This window comes from Vespa crabro, chromosome 11 (assembly GCF_910589235.1).
Source record: "Vespa crabro chromosome 11, iyVesCrab1.2, whole genome shotgun sequence".
In the NCBI taxonomy this organism is placed as follows: domain Eukaryota; kingdom Metazoa; phylum Arthropoda; class Insecta; order Hymenoptera; family Vespidae; genus Vespa; species Vespa crabro.
The window spans coordinates 7,354,255-7,378,175 of NC_060965.1; the positions used below are offsets into that span (position 1 = coordinate 7,354,255).

The 23,921-nt window shown below is 29.4% G+C and overlaps 1 protein-coding gene across 2 annotated transcripts in view; it reads left to right on the forward strand.

Annotated features, from left to right (window-relative positions):
• LOC124427962 (probable G-protein coupled receptor B0563.6) overlaps window positions 1-23,921 on the forward strand; it is a 38,935-nt gene that overhangs the window by 104 nt on the left and 14,910 nt on the right. Inside the window, exons 1-2 of one of the 2 annotated variants that reach the window (XM_046971451.1) lie at window positions 1-216; window positions 19,759-20,758. The exon at window positions 1-216 is cut by the window's left edge and continues 104 nt beyond it. In XM_046971451.1, coding sequence (XP_046827407.1) covers window positions 20,479-20,758 — 280 coding nt within the window. In that variant the 5' untranslated portion in view covers window positions 1-216; window positions 19,759-20,478. The remainder of the gene's footprint in view (window positions 217-19,758; window positions 20,759-23,921) is intronic. The other variant, XM_046971452.1, reaches the window with a different exon arrangement.

Here is a 23,921-nt window from a genome sequence, read left to right on the forward strand (position 1 = left end):
TGAAAGGACGAGATCAATATAGAACATACGTTTTGTTTATTCAAATATTTTTATTTTTTATTTTTATACACGGCAAGGAAAAAGCTCAGAATTTTAAAATGTAGAGAAAGAAGAAAACGTGCGGCGTTTAAAAGAAGAAAGAAGGTGAAGGATATTTTTCGCAAATCGTCTATCTGTTTTTCGTTCTTTTCAATAAAAATGAAGACGTGCTGCGAGGTAAGAAATGTTTATTAAACTTGTTAATGTTGTAATTAGATTTTTATTGTTGTTTTTTTTTCAATAGAAAAGGCCTACAAATTTTCTTTATACGTGTTGATGAAAATATGTTATAACATTTTACGAAGGATACTCTTTATATTTATATAAATTTATTTATTTATTTATTTATTTTATTCAATATAGTGCATATTAAATATAAATAAGTAATACAATAAATGTATCAGAGAAGTAAAATCGACTAATCGGTTAATCAAGATGCCTCCGATGCATTTAAACGTTAGATAACGTGGCAATTTTCTAAACATGGTTGGAATTTGAATCCGAAATAATGAGAAAGAGATTCCGATCCTTTTGTAGCACGAATCGTTAAACGTCGAATAAAGAATGCGAATAAAGATTATCTCTTTTAAAAGAAGAAGGAAAAAAATAAATTATTGCGTATTTATCAATGACCCTTTGAACGTGATGATTCTTGAAATAGGTAATCTAACAAGTCTAATACAATCGGTTTCGAGGTAATAGATTTTTAAATTTATTTAGAACTCTTCAACAATTTCATTTAATAGATGGCAATTATTGTTACAACGTTTAGTTAAAAAAAAGAAAAAAGAAAAAATAGAAAATAAAAATAGAAAATTATAAGAACAAATCATCTTGTTTTTTTTCAATATATTTTACTAAACATAAATTTTTATATATAATACATTATCATGAAGGAAAAAATGGTTATTATTACATTTTAAACATTTTATATAGTTAGATGGTAATTATTGTTGAAAGAGGTTTGTTTTAAAAAAATAGAAAATTATAAGAGAAGATTCATCTTCAGTTTTCTTTCAAAATGTTATTAAAGACAACTTTTTACATGCTTTATCGTGAATGAAAAAAAATGATTATAAGAGAAATTATTATTAATTGGTTATATTAAGTCTATCGAAAGTAGTATTGCTCACTTCCAACGCTCAATTATTTCTAAAAAAAAACTTATTTAAAAAGTAAAAAAAAAAATCATTTTCAAATAGAAAAAAAAAGAATTATTGAATAAAATAAATTTTTTGAATAATAGAAAAATAAATTTATCGAATAAAATAAATTTTTTAAGTAGTAAAAAGCAATGTATTGAATAAAAAAGATTTTTATGTAATAAAAAGAAATATATTGAATAAAATAAATTTTTTAAATAAAAAAAAAATTGTTAATTAAATAGATAAAACTTTTCGAACCTAATAATAATTATTATAATGAAATGATCGGTAAAAAAGAAACAAGTATATGGAATATTTGTTCCCTTTTTCTCTTTCTTCTTTTGTACTTCCGTTCTCTTGATCATTCTCATATTCAACGCGTTGTTCGAGATCCTTTCGCGAGGGTAAGGAAAAATTATGCCGACTCCGTGTTGAAGTTAAATGAAAAATGTTTAGCGTACTCGACGCGAGTTGAATAATCGATTGTTCCTGTTCGTCTCGAGTCGCGGTTACCTACGCAGCTACGACGGCTGGATTCTCACGTTTCGTATTAATATCTTATCGTGTGTCAGGAAAACGAGTGGACGGTTTCTATGACACATATAACGTCGACTTCTCGTCTCATTTGAAATTCATTCCTCGGCTTAGCGAATCGCGAAACGCGGAAGTCTCGTTTTTGGTGAATTAATTCGATCCAATGTGTGATATTGTTCGAACATTATCGATAACTTCAAAGAAGTACGTTTTTATAAGGGATTTAAAATGATCTTTTATTCTTGTTAACAGCAAAAGTTCGAAATTTTAACTTTCAAATCTTTTTCATTTCAATTATTATCACTTTCGAATTGCAGCGAACTTTCTGTTTTCGTTTTGGTCTTCTATATATATATATATATATATATATATATATATATATATATATATATATATATATTTCTCTTTCTCTCTCTCTCTCTCTCTCTCTCTCTCTTTCTCTCTCTTTCTCTCTCAAATTTTACAGTATTTATATACAGTGTAACCCAGATTAAAACGATCAAACTTCATCAGTATTTTCTATGAGTAGAAATAAGAAAAAATGTTATATAAACATAGATCCGTAAACGCTTTATTATCAGGTTGTATATTACTTTGAAAAAAAAAGTTGATTTATGTTTTCCATTTCAATATGGCATTCCCCGTTTCGAATACAAATTTCCTATAAAGTTTGACATCGTAGGAAAATTGAATTTATCATTCTCCGAATATTATGCTTATTTTGCTGCAGTTCAGTGAATCGACCATTAATCCTTCCGATCAGTTCTCGTCACGAATTGACTTTTGTACGATATACAATTGCTTTTATTCTTTCCACACAAATAAAAGTTTAACGGTATAAGATTTGGCGATCTAACGGTTCAAGCTATGTGTCCTATCTAACTAATCCATCTTTCATGATAATGTTCGTTTAACCATTCTCTAACAGATCTAGCGAAATGTGTTGGAGCTGCCATCTAATTTGAACCATTATTGTTACATTACGATTTAGTATCAACAACGAACTCATTATTGCCCTTAGGCTTCATATTTCTGTTATAATTTTTTTATATATCATTTGCGAATCTACATTTACATAAAATTAGTTTCTTATTTCTAATCATAGAACATACTAATGAAATTTTGATCGTTTACATCTTGTATATTTATGGAATATATAGTATATTTTATAATAGCGATTCCCAAAGTGTATTCCACGAAATCTTAAGATTCCACCAACAAATTCAGGAGTTTTGCGTGACAGTCTGCCGATCGAATTATTGGAATGAACAATTTTTATATTATTCGTATTAGAGACTTTTTTTTTTAACGAAGTTTCATTGATTAAAGTCTGAATTACTAAAACAGTATTTGTTTCATTTAATATCTCATAAAGTTTAGGGAAGGAAGGTATCCTTTGTTCAAAAAATATAAAGAAATCCACGCAATCTTTGGATTTTTGTGAGATCTACGATCAAAAATGTTTAGAAATTCTTACTTTATTATATATTAGTATATTATATATTCCTGCTATAGTAATATAGTATATTATAATTCCTGCTCTATAATATATTATATAATTATATAATAATATCATATAAAAATTCAGGGACATCATTTGTAAGAAATACAATAGGTGTGAATTTAGAATATAGGATTTGATGAAACGATTTTTTATTGTTTATTGTATAGATCCACCAAATTGCATCAACTATGCCCTTTATTCAGTTGAGTTATCGTATTATTTTACGAAAATGAGTTTTGCGTCTTCGCCAATTTTCATTAATGACAGGTTTTAAAAAGCTTAATTCGTACCCAACGGTATCACGTTGAATGCAATATTTCATTGAGGATGTGTTGCAACGTATGCATGAAAAAGTGCGAGGGAAGAGATTGGAATTATGGCAAGAGAAAGCATGGCTGTTACACCATGATAATGCGAGCATGCACATAGAGCATTTCTCATTCAGGAGGTTTTGGCATGAAATTCACTTTCTGTGGGCAATCGCCATATTTACATGATTTGTCTCTAGTAAACTTTTTTTTTTCCTTTCTCTTGAGCGAATGTTAAAAGGTCAACGTTTTCCTACGAAAAAAGAAATCATTGATAAATGGACAGAAGTGCTAAACTCAATTCCAGTTTTGGCATATAAGAGAGTTTGCAAAGATTGGAAAACAAGATTCCAAAGGTTTATAGCATTCGAAGGGAACTACTTTGAAGAGAATCCTATATATATATAAATAATTGTAATATTAATAATGAAATATTTATAAAAAAAGTCTCTGAACTTTTTGATCATATCTTGTATATATGTTTATATTATTCTCTCTCTCTTTCTCTCTCTCTCTCTCTCTCTCTCTCTCTCTCTATATATATATATATATATATATATATATATATATATATATATATATATATATATATATCTATATCTATACACAAACACACACACACACTATATATATATATACTATATATATACAAAATTATATAATAATATTATATAATAATAGAGCATAATATTTTTTTTATATATACATATTTTATAAAGCATCAAATATTTTTGTTTTCATAAAAGTAAATTTATCGTAGAATATTTTGTATTTATCTTACGTAAATATAACAATTAATTAAAAAATTAAATCAATATTCATATAAAATATATACCATGTTCATTGGAGGAAAATGTCATCTTTTTGAAAAGCAATATTATTATTGTTGATAAAATATATTACAACATATATGGGATAACATTAGATAAAATATGAGAGTTGATAAAATATGGGATAGCATTAGATATGTTGTTTAATAATTATTGTTCTATATGGAATATTTATTTTCCTTTTATTAATTAATACCAGATTGCACATTTTCTTAATCATATTTTTATTATTTTCATTCATTAATTTACTGCTATACTTGTAAAAAGGTTACAATTTAGGAAACTTATAGGTACGATTTAGGAGATCATTTGTTTTAATCGTTTTCATTACACTATTATGCAAGAAGATTTATAATAAATTAATTCGTTTTTGGTGAAAGAATGAATACCTAATAGATATTTTACATATCAAATTATGATTTTTAATCTTAACTTGCGTAAAAAATTTCTATTAAATATTTCTACTAAATAAAAGTTTCTACTACATTAGCGCTAAATTAGCAATACACACATACACACACACAGACATATATATCTATATGCGTATATATATACATATATACATATATTTATATATACACATATATATATTTATATATATATATACATATATACATATATACATATATACATATATACATATATACATATATACATATATTTACATAATACATATATATATATATATATATATATATATATATATATATATATATACACCTATAGTGTATTCATATAGGTGCGCGCTCACTCGCGGATATATGTACATGACTATATATATACATATATACGGTTTTAGTTGTGCATTCGGCCAATTGGATTTGAAAAATCACATACCAAATCATCGAAACGGGACTAGGCGCGTTTAATTAACACGGCCATCAACCGCACGACAATTCTACGTTCGAAATTCTGTTGCCCTTCCTCCTTTCATCACTTTCAGACTGTAACGTATATACATAGATATATACATACATATGTATATACAACGCATATACAAAGGTAGAACTTATCGTACCTGATGGTTCTCTTCGTATTTCTTCGATGCGTCTAACCGATTGCTTCTATCTTCTTCTTATTCATTAATTATCTAGAAATACTTGAAAAGAATGATTAACGATGTGAAGTTGCGAGAAAGTTCATTCGATGGACGAATCGTTATCTACTTTAAAAATGACTCGTACATATCTATATACAATTTTCCGAAAAGTTATATTAAATGTGGTTTCTTTTACGGATCAGTTGGGTCTTTTTTTTATTTTTTATTTTTATGTATAACTACATATAATAAAAATAGATCTATGTATATCATGATAAAAAATAATGTTTCACATTGTGAAAATATATATATGAATTAGCACTGTCGTATTGGATTTCTAATAAGTTAGACTTTTTATGATTTTCTATGGAGAATATTAGAAAATAACATCTGTTTTTTTTCGTTGTTTCCTTTTTTCTAAATAAAATAAATACATAAGTTGTTGGATTTTGTTAAACTAGTGTTTCGTAAATTTAGATAATTAAATATAATTGAGATTTAATGAAAAAAATAAACAATTGAAATCGCTGTACATAATGATTTCTGTAGAAAAAAAAAGCTAGCAATACTTCTTGTTCGACTGTTTCAGGGGTTTTACCTTCATATAATTCGTAATTTATGAACAACAGAAAAATTCCATGTTGGAAGGTATTTCGAAGAACAAGTTAATTCCATTAAACGGACAATTGGGGACAATAAAATCTTTGTTATCGGTAAAATCGAATATTCTTAACGAGTCTGACTTTTCTCTGTTTAGAATCGAAATGTCGAATTTATTGCGCGAACTCTCTCATATTTTGACATCATCGTTATTCTTTCTTATGTGTGTGTATATTTATACCATCGTAAATAAATTATGTACTTTTTAACACTATTTCAATAGTTTATCACAATCAGATGTATCATTTTTATTATCAGATGTATCAGTTTTTCTAACAATCTAATAATCAGTTTTATATACGAACGATTTTTAATTTTCGGTTTCGAAATGGCGATATTTTTTTAAATTAAAAAATTCATAAAAATTTGCATATGCAACAGAAAGAATTGGAACTTGTTGAGAAAATTTAAAATAGTGTCAGGCATGACCATAAATTTATTTTGACATTTTTTATGAAAGCAATTAAAGATTAAACAGATAAAAATTTTAATTTGGTGATCTTACCGAAAGAAACCCAAGTATAATATTTATAAGTCTGTTATTAAAGTTTAAATATATTATATATTTTTATTCATGCATATTCGTACACATTTTTGTGTATGCGGAAGCACATACAACAGATTTTACAACAAATTTTTAAATTGAATTCAGTAGATTAATATTAAATTACAAATCGAGTTATATCTCACGAAAATTTACGACTAATTCCGATTCGATCTGACTTTTGGTTTCAAAATGGCGGGCATTTCAAAAATTAACAATTTCATAACAAAACGCATATTCAAAGGAAATGAAAAGAAGAAAAAATGCTGTAGAAATATTTATAAGTGTTATCCATTAACTGGAAGTATTTCGGTCATACCTATTTGAGATAAAACACAGCTCTTTTTTTGTCAGAGCTTCAGGTAGCAGATCCACCTTGACAAAACAGAACGTTGGTTATCTTTCGTCCTCATCATTTTTATCAACCGAAATTTCATTTCGCTGAGAATCGCAAGACTTTTTTCCCCCTTTTTTGACTTGAAATTTACGGATTTCAGCAGGAAATTCCTTAGCTTCCTGTGGGAATGACGATAGAAAAACGTTATCGAGTAAGGAAGCGGGAGTTGAATCCTACTCGATTATCGCGATGGAGGAATACAAGCTTCCTTATTTTATCCTCGATTCCGAAGGATTTGCGTTACGCTCGCGTAACTTCGATTTTATTCTGTTCGTGCGTAACGACCGAAAGAAGTCGATGTCTACCGAAGGGATAAAACGCGTAAGGAAAAAGGGAAAAGGAAAGGAAGAATAAAAAAAGAATGGAAACGAGTAGTATTCCATGCATGAATGCATCAATGAATGATCACTTTATTTGTTGTTATTGGAAAATCCACGAGATGCCAAGTAAGAATGTAGGAATAAAATTTTTTTTAATAATTCGAAAGTGAAATTATTAATACTTAATATATACAGGATATATATATACAGGGTGACTCAGAATAATTGTGAAATATTTTAAGGATGACTTCAGAAGATGTAAATAATAAATAAAGTTCAAAACGTATGTCTTATTTGATTTTGTTATCGAGTTATAGAGAATTTAATTTTCAACAAATTCTAATTGTTTAGTTTCATAAGAGATATTCGAAATTACCATTTCGAATGTGAATACAAGCTAGCAGATGTCTTACCAATAACTGTTTTGCTCACCTTCTTTCCATATGTCCTCATGTTGTTCGGATTTGCTGGAAACTTTGTTCAATTATTTCACGAAGAGTTTTAATATTGTCAATGGACGTTTTTTACACAATGGATTTTGTTTATCTAACGAAAGCATTATTACATAATGCTATTATTATTATTAAGAATACATAATCCACTATAATTCAAAAACAAAGTCAAATACGATACGTGTTTATACGAATTTTTTTTTTATTGTTTTGATAAATTGAAGTTATTTCCAAAATATTTCCCACTTATTTTGGAGACATCTAATTCTATAAATACATATTATTCTCTTTTTTTTAATTAAATAAAATAAATCAAAATGACATTTCCTTAGATAAGATCATTTATACTAATATTCAAATTTTTTGACGGAGGGCTAATGTAGAACAAAAAAAAAAGAAAAAAAGAAATATTAATATTCAACGAAACCTTAATCGGTCATTTAGTGATGTTCTCACACCAAGTTTTTCGAAGGAGAAAAAAGCAAAACAAAGGAAATAAAATAAGAAAAAGACGATGGCTCGAAGGCAACAGACCACCCTCGTTTGCTCATTTACCCTCGTTGGAATTTTTTATGGTTTCGTAAGTGGCGGTTTGCGAAGTTATTACAAAAAAGAAAAATGTAATAATAATAAAAAAAGAAGAAAAAAAGGAAAAAGTAAAAAAGGAAAATGAAAAGAAGAAATGTTTGAGGAAGGAAAAGAAAGAAAAAGAGGGAGAAAGGAAAAAAGAAAAAAAGAGTATTGCAGACCTTCGAGATACATTTTATATAATATTGAAGGATACTCGAATGAGAGGGTGAGAATGAGGGTGGTTTTAGCGGAGGGGTTGAAGACCCAGAGTCGGATATCTTGAGAGCGCATAATTATCTCGGCTTCTCTCGTATTATCGCGCCTCACGTTGCCGGCCACGAGACGACGACGATGGACGACGGAACGTTCGTTAATTAATGCTTTTCACTGATGGCCAGCTTTCCTATAAGAGATTTTCAAGAATTATCCTCGGGCATCTTCGAGTCAACTGACATACAAAGCCCAATAATTCTTAGATCTCGGATGGAATCTTGCAAAGTAAAAGCTTATATTATTCCTCCTGACCTTATTATTCTCCAGAAAATCGATATAATCGAATCTACATTTATCAATGTATGTTGATAACATTTACGTGACAGAAAAACGTAACAATTTTTTAATTGCTACAATTATTTTTAAACGAATTTCTGAAACGCGCATGAGTTAAAAAGTTGTCATTCTACGTGAGAATTTTTTTATTATTGTATAATGATTTCCATGTAATCGATACTTAAGTACTATTTCAATTGAGAATCAGTCAACTTTCAAAAGATTATTTTCGATTTTCATTATTTACAAATAATCATAGTGTAGACAAGAAAACTGATATCATTAGCTTCTTGCTTGCTTCTAGGTACCTATATATCATTGGCCTATTATATCTTTACTATATATAAATACTATTGTCACACAATGATACTTCATGGTAGGATTAACACGAAGGAATACGTATGACTAATGGAAAGGAAAACTCGACCACATAGAGAGACTACCTTTATTAACACCATTAATAATCGCAAGTATACATTTAAACTTTTAAATAACGAATCTTTTTTGGAATCTATTTTCAACAGTGGATTATTAAAAAAAAAAGAATAGAAAAGAAAAAGCAATTTTATATTAATATTACGATTGAATTTTTTTTCTTTTTTTTTTTTTTTAAGAGAAATTACTTTTTTTTGGATCGTAACACGTATTACTAGTCTAGCCCAGTATATTAAAGGAAAGGAAATCGTAGCTTGAAGGAACGCGGATTACGATTCGTGGAGTATTCTCTTTCTCTCTCTCTCTCTCTCTCTTTTTTACTTACTTCCGGTAGCCGGTAACGCACGTGCATTGAACATACAAAGAGAGAAGAGATTTGAGAATGAAATTCAGATCTTGAAGGAAAATAGATCACATTCCATTCGAACTTCGAACGATAGGAAGATTCATACTTACACTCTACTAACTTATTGTTAGTCGATCTCTTTGTACGTAGCTAGTACATTCTATTTTTTGAAATTTCAAAAAACTGAAAAAAGATTATTTGTCTTTCTATCGTGCTTCTGGAGTTCCTGTTACATTAACAAAAAAAAAATGGTGAAGGTCGGACGAAAGAATTATTTTTTTAAAATTTTTATTTGGTATAATAGAATAATTTCAGATGAAATGACCATGCGGATGTGCCAACTCGGTCTCAGATTTTGTTGATATAGTTCGATTTTCTACTAGATATTTTTACTGATAGGATTGGCAATTATTAACGAAAGTCATAAACAATACTCTTTATTTGTTTTTAATTAAGAAATTTGTAAGTTATTTGTAATAAAGGAATTAAATATTTTAGACAATTTTCTGCTTCTTTAGAACATAATTTACAAAGGAATTATCACTTTTCTGAAATACAATGCATTAATATAGTATTTAAAGGTCATGTATATAATCATGTGACGAGTGAAAAACAAGTGATTTATCACTCCTTGATTCTCGGAATAGATAGCTCGGTTTTTTCGAGAATAATTGATCCATTGTAAAATTATACATTTTTACGTTTTTACGACGTAAATGCAGCTACTTACAGCATTGGTGGATTTTTATATTTTTTGTTAATCATTTTTTTGTTAATAATGAAGATCCATTATGTACTTTCTTAAATGAAGAACAACAACCAGAAGAACGTGTGCTTTGTGTAACTGAAGAAGATATAGAGAAAAATAAAGAACTAAAACCTGTCGTACTTAAATACTCGCAAGCAATTAGTAAAAGAACTACCGTGGCAAACACGCCAGATAATGCTAAGTAAAATTAATCCAATTTTCGGTACGTCATCAGATGTAGTTAAAGGAATTAAAAAACGTAGGAAACGTTTCAAGCGGCAAAAATAACAAAACGTGCTAAACATTCAAGCAAACCCAACAAACATAAACATCTCCCTTACGGAAGATTCATCTCCTGACGAATATTTTTCAGATTATGTAATCAAAAAGTCTGAAGAAAGTTTTGAGAAAGAAGATAATGCTGAATGTATCGATTATAGAGTACAGTATAGCTGTACATCGAAACAATGCGACTGGATTCGATGTGTGAGATATGATGAGCGATTTCACGAAGGAAGTTCAAAATTTTAAGATTTATGTGATCTCTGTAGAAAAGTTTCACGGAAGCAAAAATATCAATTTTTCTTTTTATTATGTACAAAACGTTTTGTTTTTATTTGGGTCAAAAATTTCTTTTTTTTTATAAAAATATAAAATTATTTTTCAGTTTTATCTTGATATTATAATTTTTCATTTAGGTATTTACTTTTATATTTTATTTTTTTGATATTATATAATTTTTTATATAAGCTTTTACTTTTATAAACATCATTTTTTCTCTTTATATATCGATTAAATTCAAAATGCATTGAAGCTTTAAGTCACCCCACGAATTATCCTAATAATGGTGATAATAATGAAAAAAAACAACAACAAATAGTACAATTGACAACGGTTCAAGGAAATGGATATTTCATCAAAAGAATCAAAAATAAGAAAAGGAATAAAAGGAAAAAAATAAAAAGAGAAAATGAAGAAAAACGGATCTTTTTCAAAGAAGAAGAGTGAGTTAATCGGACTGTCCCGTAACGTTCTTATACACCGACGGAAGTCGTCGTTGTTGCGCTCGACTGCTTTTGATAGAACGTCCAATAGTTGCTCGGTCTCGTGTAAGGCGCGCGCCTGGAACGAAGCGGTATCAATTTGCCGACGAGACTCCGCCAGTAGTAAAATTGCTTGAGCGCGCTTGAAAAATTTTTCTCCATTGCGAATTAGCTACGAGAACGAATGAGACGTAACATATACAATAATACGCTTACCTATCACGTAGGATAATACTTTTTTATTAACAAAAACCTTAAAATTAGTCTCGTATTTTCTTTTATTTTCTCTCAAATTTTATATTCAAAATATTTCGTTTTTTTTATGCATTACCACACAGATAGTGTCCCTTATGCGATTGCCATTATTTTAACTTTTAATAAACATTGAATTTTTTCTAATTTCATTCGCATTTGAAGTTTGGCACGAAATCATTGGATTTTCTAAATGAGCGAGTAAACTTTCTTCATGAATATAGGGACAAATTAGTTTAAATGAAGTGTGACAAAATTTCGTGAAAAGTTTCTGTATCATTGTGGAAATTAATAATTAAAATATCATACTTGATATCTTAAAAATGATTGAAAATGCTTGAAAATTTTCAAAATAATTACTGTTCGATTAAAAACACTTTTATGTTAAAAATAAACAAAATGTCTGAGTCGGATTCATGAAAATTTAACACAATACTTTTACAAAACATGAAGATATTTACAATTTCACACAAATTGAAATGCCGCTTATTTTATTATAGAAACGTTTACAGTTGAAGATTAATGAAAAAATTGAATGGAATCCATTGAAAGTTTTTAAAATAATTTTGTGAAGCATGAAGATATTTTGTTTATAATTTCAAGTAAATCGCTCGAAAAATTTTAACATAACGCCTATTTCATTATAAATATTTTAATGTTAATCTTCTGTAGATTAATTTTCTTTAGGAAAATTATATAATGTAAAATTTGTAGTATAACTTATAATTAAAAAAATAAAAAAAAGTAAAAACAATAAACAAAGAAAGACGAGAAACATCGGATATGAAGGAACAATTAATTTTGTTATGACAAAATGTAATGAAATTCGAAAAAATACAGGGATATAAGCGTGTGGTTTTATGACGATAAAGTGGATAATACATATATGTGATCATAATCAATGTGAACAAAAATAATTCAAAATATTAAAACTGATTTTGATCTATCTCTCATCACTTCTAACTTTATAATGGTTCTTGTCATGTTCGTTGCGATTATATGACCATGATAATAAACTAATTATATTTCTATCTATTTATTTATCCATCTCTTTTTGTCTTTCTCGAAGGGAGACCCTCGAGGCTCGTAAAGGAGATCACGAGGGAGTGCTTCGTTCGTCGCGTTAGAGGACCTGCGACACATTCAACGAAGACGCAGTTGTTGGAAAGAGGGCCACGTAAGCTTTCGATCCTAACAGGAGAAGTAGCTTCGGGCAATTCTCTCTCTCTCTCTCTCTCTCTCTCTCTCTCTCTCTCTCTCTCTCTCTTTCTCTAACCTTCGAAGACGTCCTCAACCCTTACGTGTCGAGCGTATCCGTTCCTTTAGACCGACAAATTATCCCTTCAGATAAGTCGAAGTTAATCTTGCAAGCAGCAGAGCGTGCCTGGTGACTTCCTTTGCTTACCAATGGGAGAGAGACTCTCATCGCTTTAGTTAAATACTCCATCGAGTTATCAGGAGTTTCGACGAAATTTCTAATCACTGATCGCCGAAGATCTCGATCAGGATATTTTCAATTTTATTCTGTATTTTACATTCTCCTTTTCTTTTTTTTACATCCCACAGCATAATGTTTAGGTAGAATTTTGATTTGGTTATTGTAAAAGAAAAAAAATACCGCCATTATTAAATGGATCAATTGATTGAAAGGATTTATTTGAGAGATTATTAAAATGACTTAATCTAAATATTATACTATCGAAAGTTTCAAAATAGCGGAAAAAAGTAGTTGTAATTTTTGATATCGTTTCCATTTGATAAGAGAAAGAAAAGTAAGAAAGGAAAACAAGAAAGGACGAAACTTGTTTCAGTCTAAAACAATTTTCATTTGGTACGCGTCAAGTTTCAATACTGGAGAGAGATAGATAGACAGGGAGAGAGAGAGAGAGAGAGAGAGAGAGAGAGAGAGAGAGAGAAGAAAGGACGAAGTAGTAGGAAACACGCGACAACGTTATAGTTCACAAGTAAATCCGTTAGAGGGTACTAAACTGCGCGCGACTATTAATTTTCAGTCGAAAGTTTCTGGGTAAAATTTCGCTTGATCGGTCTCGGATGGAGAAGGGGATGGGGACGGGAAGGGTAGGAGAGAGGAATGGTGATACTGGAGACGGGAAAAGGGGTAGATTTAGGGGAGAAGAGAAGACTTATTGTTCCAACAGGCAGGCGCGATTTTGCGGCATGCCCGAGGATTCAAACTCGATGCGAAAGTTTTCGCTAATTTTCTCGGCTCTGTCGCGTTTTCCTCCAGTCCCCTTCTCAAATCCCTCCTCGTGTTGTGGTATATGAAGAAATATGAGTTGGATCGAGTATACCTAAGGTATTTCGAGAAGTTGTAAAACCGAAAGTCATCTTACATCTTAGCCTTATGTCACTGCGAAAAAGATTTTCCATAAAATTGATATTTCTTCTAATAAATATGACAGTTGTGCCACAATTGTGGCACTTTATGTCATCAACAATCGTTTTTTATGAAGTAAAATGGTTAGTTTTTAGTCAGACCGTGTGAAGGGATTGGCCTTTACCAAGGATTGATCTTAAGTGGTTATATACATCTAGAAAATTGAAAAGAAATTGATTTCTCCGAAATATTTTCATTCGATAGTATTATCTTTTAAGAATATTCTCTGTAAATTTTATCAGAAAATTCGAAAAATAAACAAAGTTATAAGACTTTGAAATTGATTCTGTTGAATTTGACGTTATGTGTATTTTTAACTTTAAACGCTCTTTTTTCAAAACTATATTATTCAGATCAGTGCCAATGAGATTTTGAAAACTATTGAATCGATCAGGATGAAATTTAGCATGATTATTTTTTATATCATTATCTATTCTTTGTCATAAATGGAAATTTCTTTAGAAGACTTAATTCTTTTCTTTTAATAATTAAAAAACTACTAAAATTTTTTATTGAAAATAACATGGTAAATTCAATCACTTATATTTGTTTATTAAATGAAAATAGTAAAAATCGATTTCGTAAAGGACTGATTTTTTTAATCTACTTTAAGAGCTTTTTTGATAATACCCTGAGGAGATATCATTGGCATCATAAAAGCCGTACAAAACAATTTCGCCTGGTTCGACATCGATAACTCTAAGAAAATAACGGATTATTTTAAATTTTTTTGTTGGAAAATATTCCTCAAGGTATACATTAGAATACATATTTAATGATTTTTTATTAATGAAATAAATTACATCCAAAAAAAATTAAAATTGTCTTTTTTAAACCGTCTAGATATATATAACTGCTTAAGTATTCTTGGAAAGATTTAATTCTTTTCGTTGAATTTCTATCAATTTTTTAGTTATTTCGATATATCATCATTGCGAAACCGAAAGTCAAATCGAACCAGTATTACCTGTAACTTTATTACTTTTTTTCATAAATTTCAAGTCAATCCATCCATCCGTTTACAAGATAGGGTAAATACATCCATACACATGTACATATATGTATATCAAAACTCATACATACACATATACATATTTAGATTTTTAAGGTAACGCATAGATATATGTATATTTTAATAAGAATCGTAAAGATTTGGAAAAGTTTTTGCATATCTCAAATAATTTTGGAAATAATCGTTCGTTACATTTTTTGCTATATCAAAAGTATAAGGAACTTCTCGTAGTCTTGCCTAAAAAAAATTGAATAAGAGAAAGAGAGAGAGAGAAAGAGAAAGAGAGAAAAAGAGAGAGAAATGAAGCAAGTACCATTGGCCGTCGTTCGCGGTGTCAACGGACCGGAAGAACGACGATGAAACTCATCACGAAAGTACACAAAAAGTTCTCCTTCTCTTTCTCCTGTTTCCTACTTTCTTTCTCTCCCTCTCTTTCACCAGCAACCAGCATTTCTTCTAACGACCCCACGAGATCCCGTTCCTTTCTTGTTACCCCGTGAGTCGACATATACGACTCTACGAAGAAGATACACGAGGGACTTGCTTTCTCTCTCTCTCTCTCTCTCTCTCTCTCTCTCTCTCTCTCTCTCTCTCTCTCCGAGGACATAGAAACTTTCATCGAGAGTTTGTTCGCGAAAAAGACAGACAGGAAGGGAGAAAAGGAAAACTTGTCCTTAAATAATCCTTTTCAGTTTACAAGGCGCACAAGGAGAACCCAACTGTAATCATTTCCGAAGACAGAAAAACATAAAAAAAGAATATATATATATATGTATTTATGTATATATGTATAAGCAACGTCATGTTAAAATTCAAGATCAGCACAGCAAACTGACTTCGTTAAAATTTCAAAATAGTGGTGCTGAATTGAATAACATTTCTTCGCTATCCTCTCATTTTTTTTTATCTATTTTATAGTATTGTGGTTGACGAAACAAAGCGACACAAATTTGACAATATCTTCTGTATAAATATCAGTTTTATTGAAAATCCAGAATGATAATGATAAGTTAAGTAACATCTCTTTTCAATTTTTATGTCCTGCTTACATTTGTTTTTCTCTTATAATATAATATTTTCCTCGTAGAAGGTATAACGTAATGTATAATCCAAGGACCCATTTAGGAAAAAAAGTTATACCAATATATTTTTAGTGTTTACCATTTATGATCGCTATTCTATCGTATCGTTGTTGTTATCCTATACCTCTTCGAACATTAGAGGCCATTCATGTGCTCACCGAACACCTTTGGAGACATAAAAAATACCTCTGTTATAAAGTACCCTATAATAAAATATTCTGTTATAAAATATCCTGTTAAATGTTCATCAAACCTATCAATAGCCGGACCACCACTTCATGCAATACATAATACCTTATTATATTTTTAATCAATCAAAACTGTAAGCATTTACATTTTTACCCAATAGGAAGACAAGAACAAATCTTTTATCCTCGACAAGTTCATTATGAGACGAGTTAGGTACTTAAAAAAAAAGAGCCAATCAGACAGACAGTAAGTATTCGCAATTCAATAAATCCGGTAATTAAATAATTAATAAGTTTGCGATTAGTTATTAAATCTGTACTCCGCATTCTGGGAAACCGGTAATTAGTTAATTAATCTGTGTTCTGTATTCTGTGAGACCGATAATAAAATAATCAAGTCTGTATTCTGAAATCAGTAAATCAGTAATTCAGTGTTTCAACTTGAATACTTGAAAGTATTCTTTTGTAACTTTTACCGAATATTGTTCCCCTATCATTGAAATGGAAATTCATTCTCGAATCATTACACCGTTTGTAGAAAAAAAACATAATATCATTACTTTTAATGCTCTGTTGTTTTATTACTGTCATCTTTAATATTCTATGTCAAATTCAAATAATTCTGGTTCGATTCGACTTTCGGTTTCGAAATGATGATATATTAAAAAAATAAAAAATCATAGAAATTGATCTATGCAAAAAAAAATTCAGAGTGCAAAACTATTTAAGAGAGTACTTATACCTATACAGTTCAAGAAAAGACAATTTTTATGATTTTTTTTTGCATGTAATTTATTTCATTAATAAAAAAATCATTAAATATGTATTCTAATGTATACCTTGAGGAATATTTTCCACCCAAAAAACTTAAAATAATCCATTATTTTCTTAGAGTTATCGACGTCGAACCAGGCGAAATTGTTTTGTACGGCTTTTATGATGCCAATGATATCTCCTCAGGGTATTATCAAAAAAGCTCTTAAAGTAGATTAAAAAAATCAGTCCTTCACGAAATCGATTTTTAATATTTTCATTTAATAAACAAATATGAGTGATTGAATTTACTTTCATAATAAAAATTTTTAGCAGTTTTTTAATGATTAAAAGAAAAGAATTAAATCTTCTAAAAAAATTTCCATTTATGACAAAGAATAGATAATGATATAAGAAATAATCATGCTAAATTTCATCCTGATCGATTCAATAGTTTTCAAAATATCATTGGCACTGATTTGAATAATATAGTTTTGAAAAAAATGCGTTTAAAGTTTAAAATACACATAATGTCAGGATCAATTTTAAGGACTTATAACTTTGTTAATTTTTCGAATTTTCTGATAAAATTTACAGAGAATATTCTTAAAGGATAATATTATCGAATGAATATATTTCGGAAAAATTGAATTTTTTTTAACTTTTTAGAGGTTTCTAATATCTTAAACTAGTATCGTAAATATCATTGAAAATTTTTTCGAAATTTTTTTTGTTGGAAACGATCAAAGATGGCAAACCCAGCGAAAAAGTTAGAAAGCATAATTATAGCGCATAATATATACCTTCGTTTAGCTTTACCTCTTCTTTTTTCAACAACGACTTGTAGCAAAACATATTATGTAAGTCGCAGCTGTCGTTGTATTGGCGCAAGCTCACGGTTCTAGTGGAAAACTTACTTGAGTTTGTCAGTTTAGACCGAGGCAAAAACCACTTCCGTTTACCTCCTCGACTTTTTCTTCTTTATTCTTTTTCTTCTTCTTTTCTCTTTGTCATTGATGTTAACCTTCTGAACCATAATATGTGCTTTTGGATATTGCAAATTTTCTTTTTTCACCCCATCTACTTTCCACCCCATCTACTTTCCACCCCATGACGTGTCGATTCCGAAACGAGCCTTTCACTCCATCGAATTATCGTAGAGCGATAACCATCGCGAAAACTTACTATCAAGAATTATCTTTCGCATGATTTAAACCCATGTAGTTTCTTCTTCTCAAAGAGTTTTCGAAAATCGAGAAGGATCATTATAATAAACCGAAGAATTCTTGTTCGTACTTTTTATCTTACATGTTAAGTTTACTGTATTTCAATATTTCACTTCTTAAGATAATTACTTCGAACAATAAAAATTTTTTCACTTATGTATGTATATTTTTCAGTTACATATGTACATTTACGATAAGATTAACGGGAATTTATTTTTCTCTTAATATATAGAATGTATCAGCGATCGTATTACGATCCAAATTCATTTTTGGTCAATTTTCTCTTGAAATATTAATTATTTTATAAAATAAAATAAAATAAATTTTAAATAAAATTTTATATAATAATATATAAAATTTTAATAATAAATTTTAATTAAATTTTAATAATAAATTTAATAATAAATTTTAAATAAATTTTATATAATATATAAAAAATAAAATAAATTTTAATAAAATAAATTTTATTTTATAAAATAATTAATATTTCAAGAATGGTGATTACAGAATGTTGATATTTTTCTAAAATAATCGATATTCAAAAATATTGATCATTGAATAATCTGACATATATATGCACGTATGTTAAATAATTGTATGTAATTTTTATTTCATTCGACGATTTATTTTATTTAACGTTTTTAAATTTCGTATGGTTTTTGAAACAATCTATATATCAGTGCTGGTTGAAAAGTTTTTCGAAGAGTAATCGTGAGAATCGATCGAGATTGTCGAAATAAATCATAATTTATAGAAGCAATCTATGATGGCAGTATTTGTGGTAGAAGTTAAGGAGCTTCTTGGAAAAATCACGTATCGGAGCTTGCGAAAGCTCCGTCATCGAAGTTTCGTAATCGACACGCGCTAACCGCCGCAAACATCTTAACGCTATAACTCGGGAAGTAACGATCTATTTCTTTTACTATAAGAGGATCTTTCACTTTTACGATAGCCCTTTATACTCTGCGTAACAATTTCGATAAAAAAGAGTATTATCGCTATGAAACGTTAACGTCCTTTAAAAAGGAACACGTTGTATCTACGTAATCTACGATCTTATCGGAGTTTCTTTTTCAACTGCAATTTTCAAAAAAAGAAAAAAAAAGAAAAAAAAGAGGAAAGAAGTAAGAAAAAAGGAAACATCGGTGAGATTAAGAAAAGAACGTTCGTAAAGTTTGCTTATCGACGTTAACAAAATTGCCATCACGAGTCATGCCAAGAGTTAAGGCTAAAGTAATTTTTCAAAGTTTCTCAAGATTTTTGGCCCACCCTGTATAAAGTAATATGGAAGTAAAGTCACCTTTAGATTTTCTCTCTTACGTAGATGTGATAAGGGATTAATTCAAGGAAGCCACATAACTAAAAAAATTTTAATATTTTCCAGGAACACGTGAATGCCATTCTCATCGTCGCATGATCAAAAATGTCGGCGTACAAATCGTCGGGAAGAAAATGTTCGGATTCCTCGGTGAAATAAATGTTAGGACGTGTATATGTTACACGTTAGTCTGGTAAATCGACGAAGGAAAAAGAAAAGTCTGCAAGTCTTTGTGATATACCCAAAAGAAAAAGAGAAAGAGAGAAAAAGACACAGAAAGAGAGGAAAGCTACACGAAACTTTCGTCTCTCGAACCTGTTGCTTGGCTCGTGCATTTCGACGAACGATTCGTTCATTGGAAACGTGAACTATCGTTCTCGATCGATCGTTGAAAAATCAAAAAAAAAAAAAAATAAAATAAAAATAAAATAGAAAAACCGATAACGTCAAAATTTATCGTTTACATCCGAGTATATAAATTCAAAATCGATTCGTGAAGTAGAACGCTTTATTTTTTTTTTTACGTCCATTTCAATGATTAAATAAGCGATAAGAACTATGTTTATTGTTTTATCATTTCGTGTTAATTTGGTCATATAATTGTTTGAGGGTTAATTATAATAAAAATGACGTTCGTTAGTTTCTTTTCATTTTTCACGATTCCCTTAAACGTTTATCTCGTATATTCGGTTTTTATACGTACGATGATGATTATAAAAATATCGTTCAATCATAGAAGGGTGATTGACCGAGAGGGCGTTGTTCGTAAAACTAATGTAAGATTCAATGGAGACGGATAATCTCTTTTTTAATGAGAACGTGGATTTTAAAGTAGGAAGAAAGAAAAGAAAAACTATGGAGACACTCAACGTGAGTGGCGGACGTTTATGCTTTTTACCGGAAGATTTGGAGATCCTAGAGGATCCCAGGACACCGACCCTGAGAAGAATTAGTTATGGCATCGTTCTACCTGCCATCTGTTGCTTGGGTATTATCGGTAACATATTGAACTTGCTTGTACTTACGAGGAGAAACATGCGTGGCACTGCTTATATTTACATGAGAGGTGAGTCAATATTATTAATAATGTTACTTATCAATTTTATTTTTTTCTCTTTTTTTTTTTCTTTTTATATAATATTATAAAACGGATGATATATCTACTTTATCTCATTCATGATTTTCTTTATGACTTAGATATAGAAGAGTTTATTATTATTATTATTGGATTAGCCAATAAATAGGTAATGTCGAAACGTTCAGTACTTTATTTCTAAGTTAAACGAGAGAAATTATTTAGTAATAAGCTAACAGATAAATAATGTCAGAAATTTCAATAAAAAATATGAATATTATTTATATAGATATAAAATACAGAATATTTTGACATTGCTCAATTTGTCAAAGAGATGTTGAGTAAAATTAATGAGCGATTTTTTTTATACGATACAAATTATTATCGTAATTTTAATAATATCTCTCGATGTACACGCGTTCTTTACAAATGTTACACGAGACTCTAATAATCTTTATCCGAGAAACTTCATTATTAACAATAAAATCGACGAATTAAGGACGACGTTTCTATATGAAGAAAGAAAATCTCTTTTTACCTTCCTTATTTTACAAGACCGTTATTAAAATTCACCAAGCATGTTCAACCCTTATATTACTGAGGTGAACATTATCGGAGAAGATTTTCACGTCGAAATCGCCTTATTTCACTTTAAAATCTACGAGATTATTCGTCTCGGCGAAGGTCATTTTCGTAGGATGTTCGTGCGTTGAAATAAGAGACGTGTGAGAAAAAATGAAAGAGAAAAAGAGAGAGAAAGAGAGAGAGAGAGAGAGAAAGAGAGAGGGTAAGAGAGCGTGAGAAGGGTGATAGGGAGGACGCCATTAGCATCGAAGGATGGTGTAATTCCTTTCAATAAAGTTATTCCATGTTTACATAATATCGAAGCAGAAAGCTCGATCGCATTCCTTTCCACTCGTAGTGCATTATCGGCGTACTATGGAACATCGTAGAGTTCTTCGAGCACGTCCACAGCTTTCGTAATTTGCGCGCTACAACGAACAAGCGAACGTGAATTTGCCATCCGGCGAATCATATCTTTCCTATGCTTATTCTATGATCATCTTTATTACTCCATGAAACTGAAATTTGTTTTCTTTTCTTTTTTCTTTCTTTTTTCTTATTTCTCAAATTTATAGATAGGAATTCTTTAATTCTTTAATTCTTTATTATTATTAATTATATGAGTTTTACGTTCTTATTTACTTTATGTTATATTGGTTTCAAATAACAATAATGATATCTAAAAAATTTTTTTTTCCATCAGATATACTTGCAGGTTGGTATAGGTTTTTCTAATATTTTGTAGTATTATTAATTATTATAGTTATTAATTTAAGTTTGTATTTCATTTATTTAATATTGATATGAAATTTAATTATTATAATTTATGGTCAAAAGATACGATCTTAATATAATCAATTTTATTACTTGTATAATTTTATTACTTGTACATTATAACATTCTCTTTGGTAGGCGAATATAAGTAAGAAGAGAGAAAACTATTTAATTTTCTTCATCTATTTAGTAACGAACCATGCTTCTCTATTTTCGGTCGTTTACTCGTTACAAAGTAGTCCGCCATAGTTGCCGAAATTTAATGACTCAAGGTTTGAAGAAACACTTCGGCGATCGGAAAAAGCTCTCTTTCTTTAATCCTTCTACTTCTTTTTAACTAACGTGGGAAAATGTATTAACTTGGACGAAAGTACCTGTTAGAGTACCGAAGCAGTATTATATACTAACGTGAAAACTTATGAAACCTTGTTTTGACTCCATTTTGGAAAAAATGTTCATCCATTGCTTTTATTTTTTCGGGATATCAAGTTTTTCATTTTTTTTATATTTTATTCTTTTGAATAATTCAAATACATATAAAGTGTCACGGAGTATTTTTGAAAATATAACCAAAAAAAAGTAACGTTGGAAAGACCATGTTTCCAAAAGTGACTATGTTTTTGGTAGGTCGTTGACACTGTCTGTCACCCTCTCGAATAATATGCTTTCCTTTTCATAGGCACGTACAAACAGGGGAATATTTAGCTATATATCTTTTATAAAATTTCATGGAGAAGGGTCGAAATATAGTACAGAGCAGAAACGTGTTTCGTAAGGGTATAGTCCCTGAGGCGTTTTATCAAAAGATTTTCGTAGATTTTGCGGGTGTTCCGACTGCTTTCTTCGTTTCCGGCTGGACAAGACCCGTGCATTAGGGGGAAATTACTGGACGATTTGATTTCGTTATGTCAGGAGGTGAATTCTGGTCGTCGTTTCTAGCATTAGAGACAAAATCTCCGCTATCTTGACAAAGTCGATCATGTGAGGGTCATTCAGAAAATAATTCTTCTAATTATTTCATTTGAATGATGTAGATTATAAACGAAGAATAAACATTCCTTTGAATTTTGTGAGAATAATTAATTCATTAATTCGATATATAGTAAACATTAATATAATTTTGTAACATAATTTTTTATATCGTCGATTGTTATATTAATATTTATGTTATAAATTGAAAGATCTAGCAATCGTTGCTTTTAATTAATTTTAATTTTGTACAACTTTTAATTCAATATTTTATACGAAATAATATTCAATAATATCAGCATTAATGTTTTGTTATTTCTATTATATACGTTTTGACATAAATATTTTTCCCCATGTATTTTTATGCATGTTTATGGCTATTTCCATAACAAATTTAACACATAACGGTATGTGACGTTAACTTCAGTACCAAGAAGAAAACTGGAAACTGATCACGTTTATGGATTATCGATACGCTAGAAGGGACACTAGGGAAAAGAAAGGCGCTTGTCTTATCAGCCTGTATCGATACTTTGGATGAGTCAAATCTATTGATATGCAAGACGTTCAATGACACCGAAGAAAAATAAAGCGGGCCGTTACTTTCAGTATGAAAATATTGCGAATCATAGAGAGTATCAGGGCGGAAGAATTTGTGCGTAAGGAAACGCTCAATTCAGGATATGCATGAAAACGTTGACGAGAAAAAGGAGAAAATGAAATGTGGAACACAATAAAAAAAAAAAAGAAAAAAGACAGAAAGAATTTAATTTAACATTCCACATGATTGATCGATTGATCGTTCATTTTATTTTTCATAAATTCTTTTCTATCAATATATCATTTC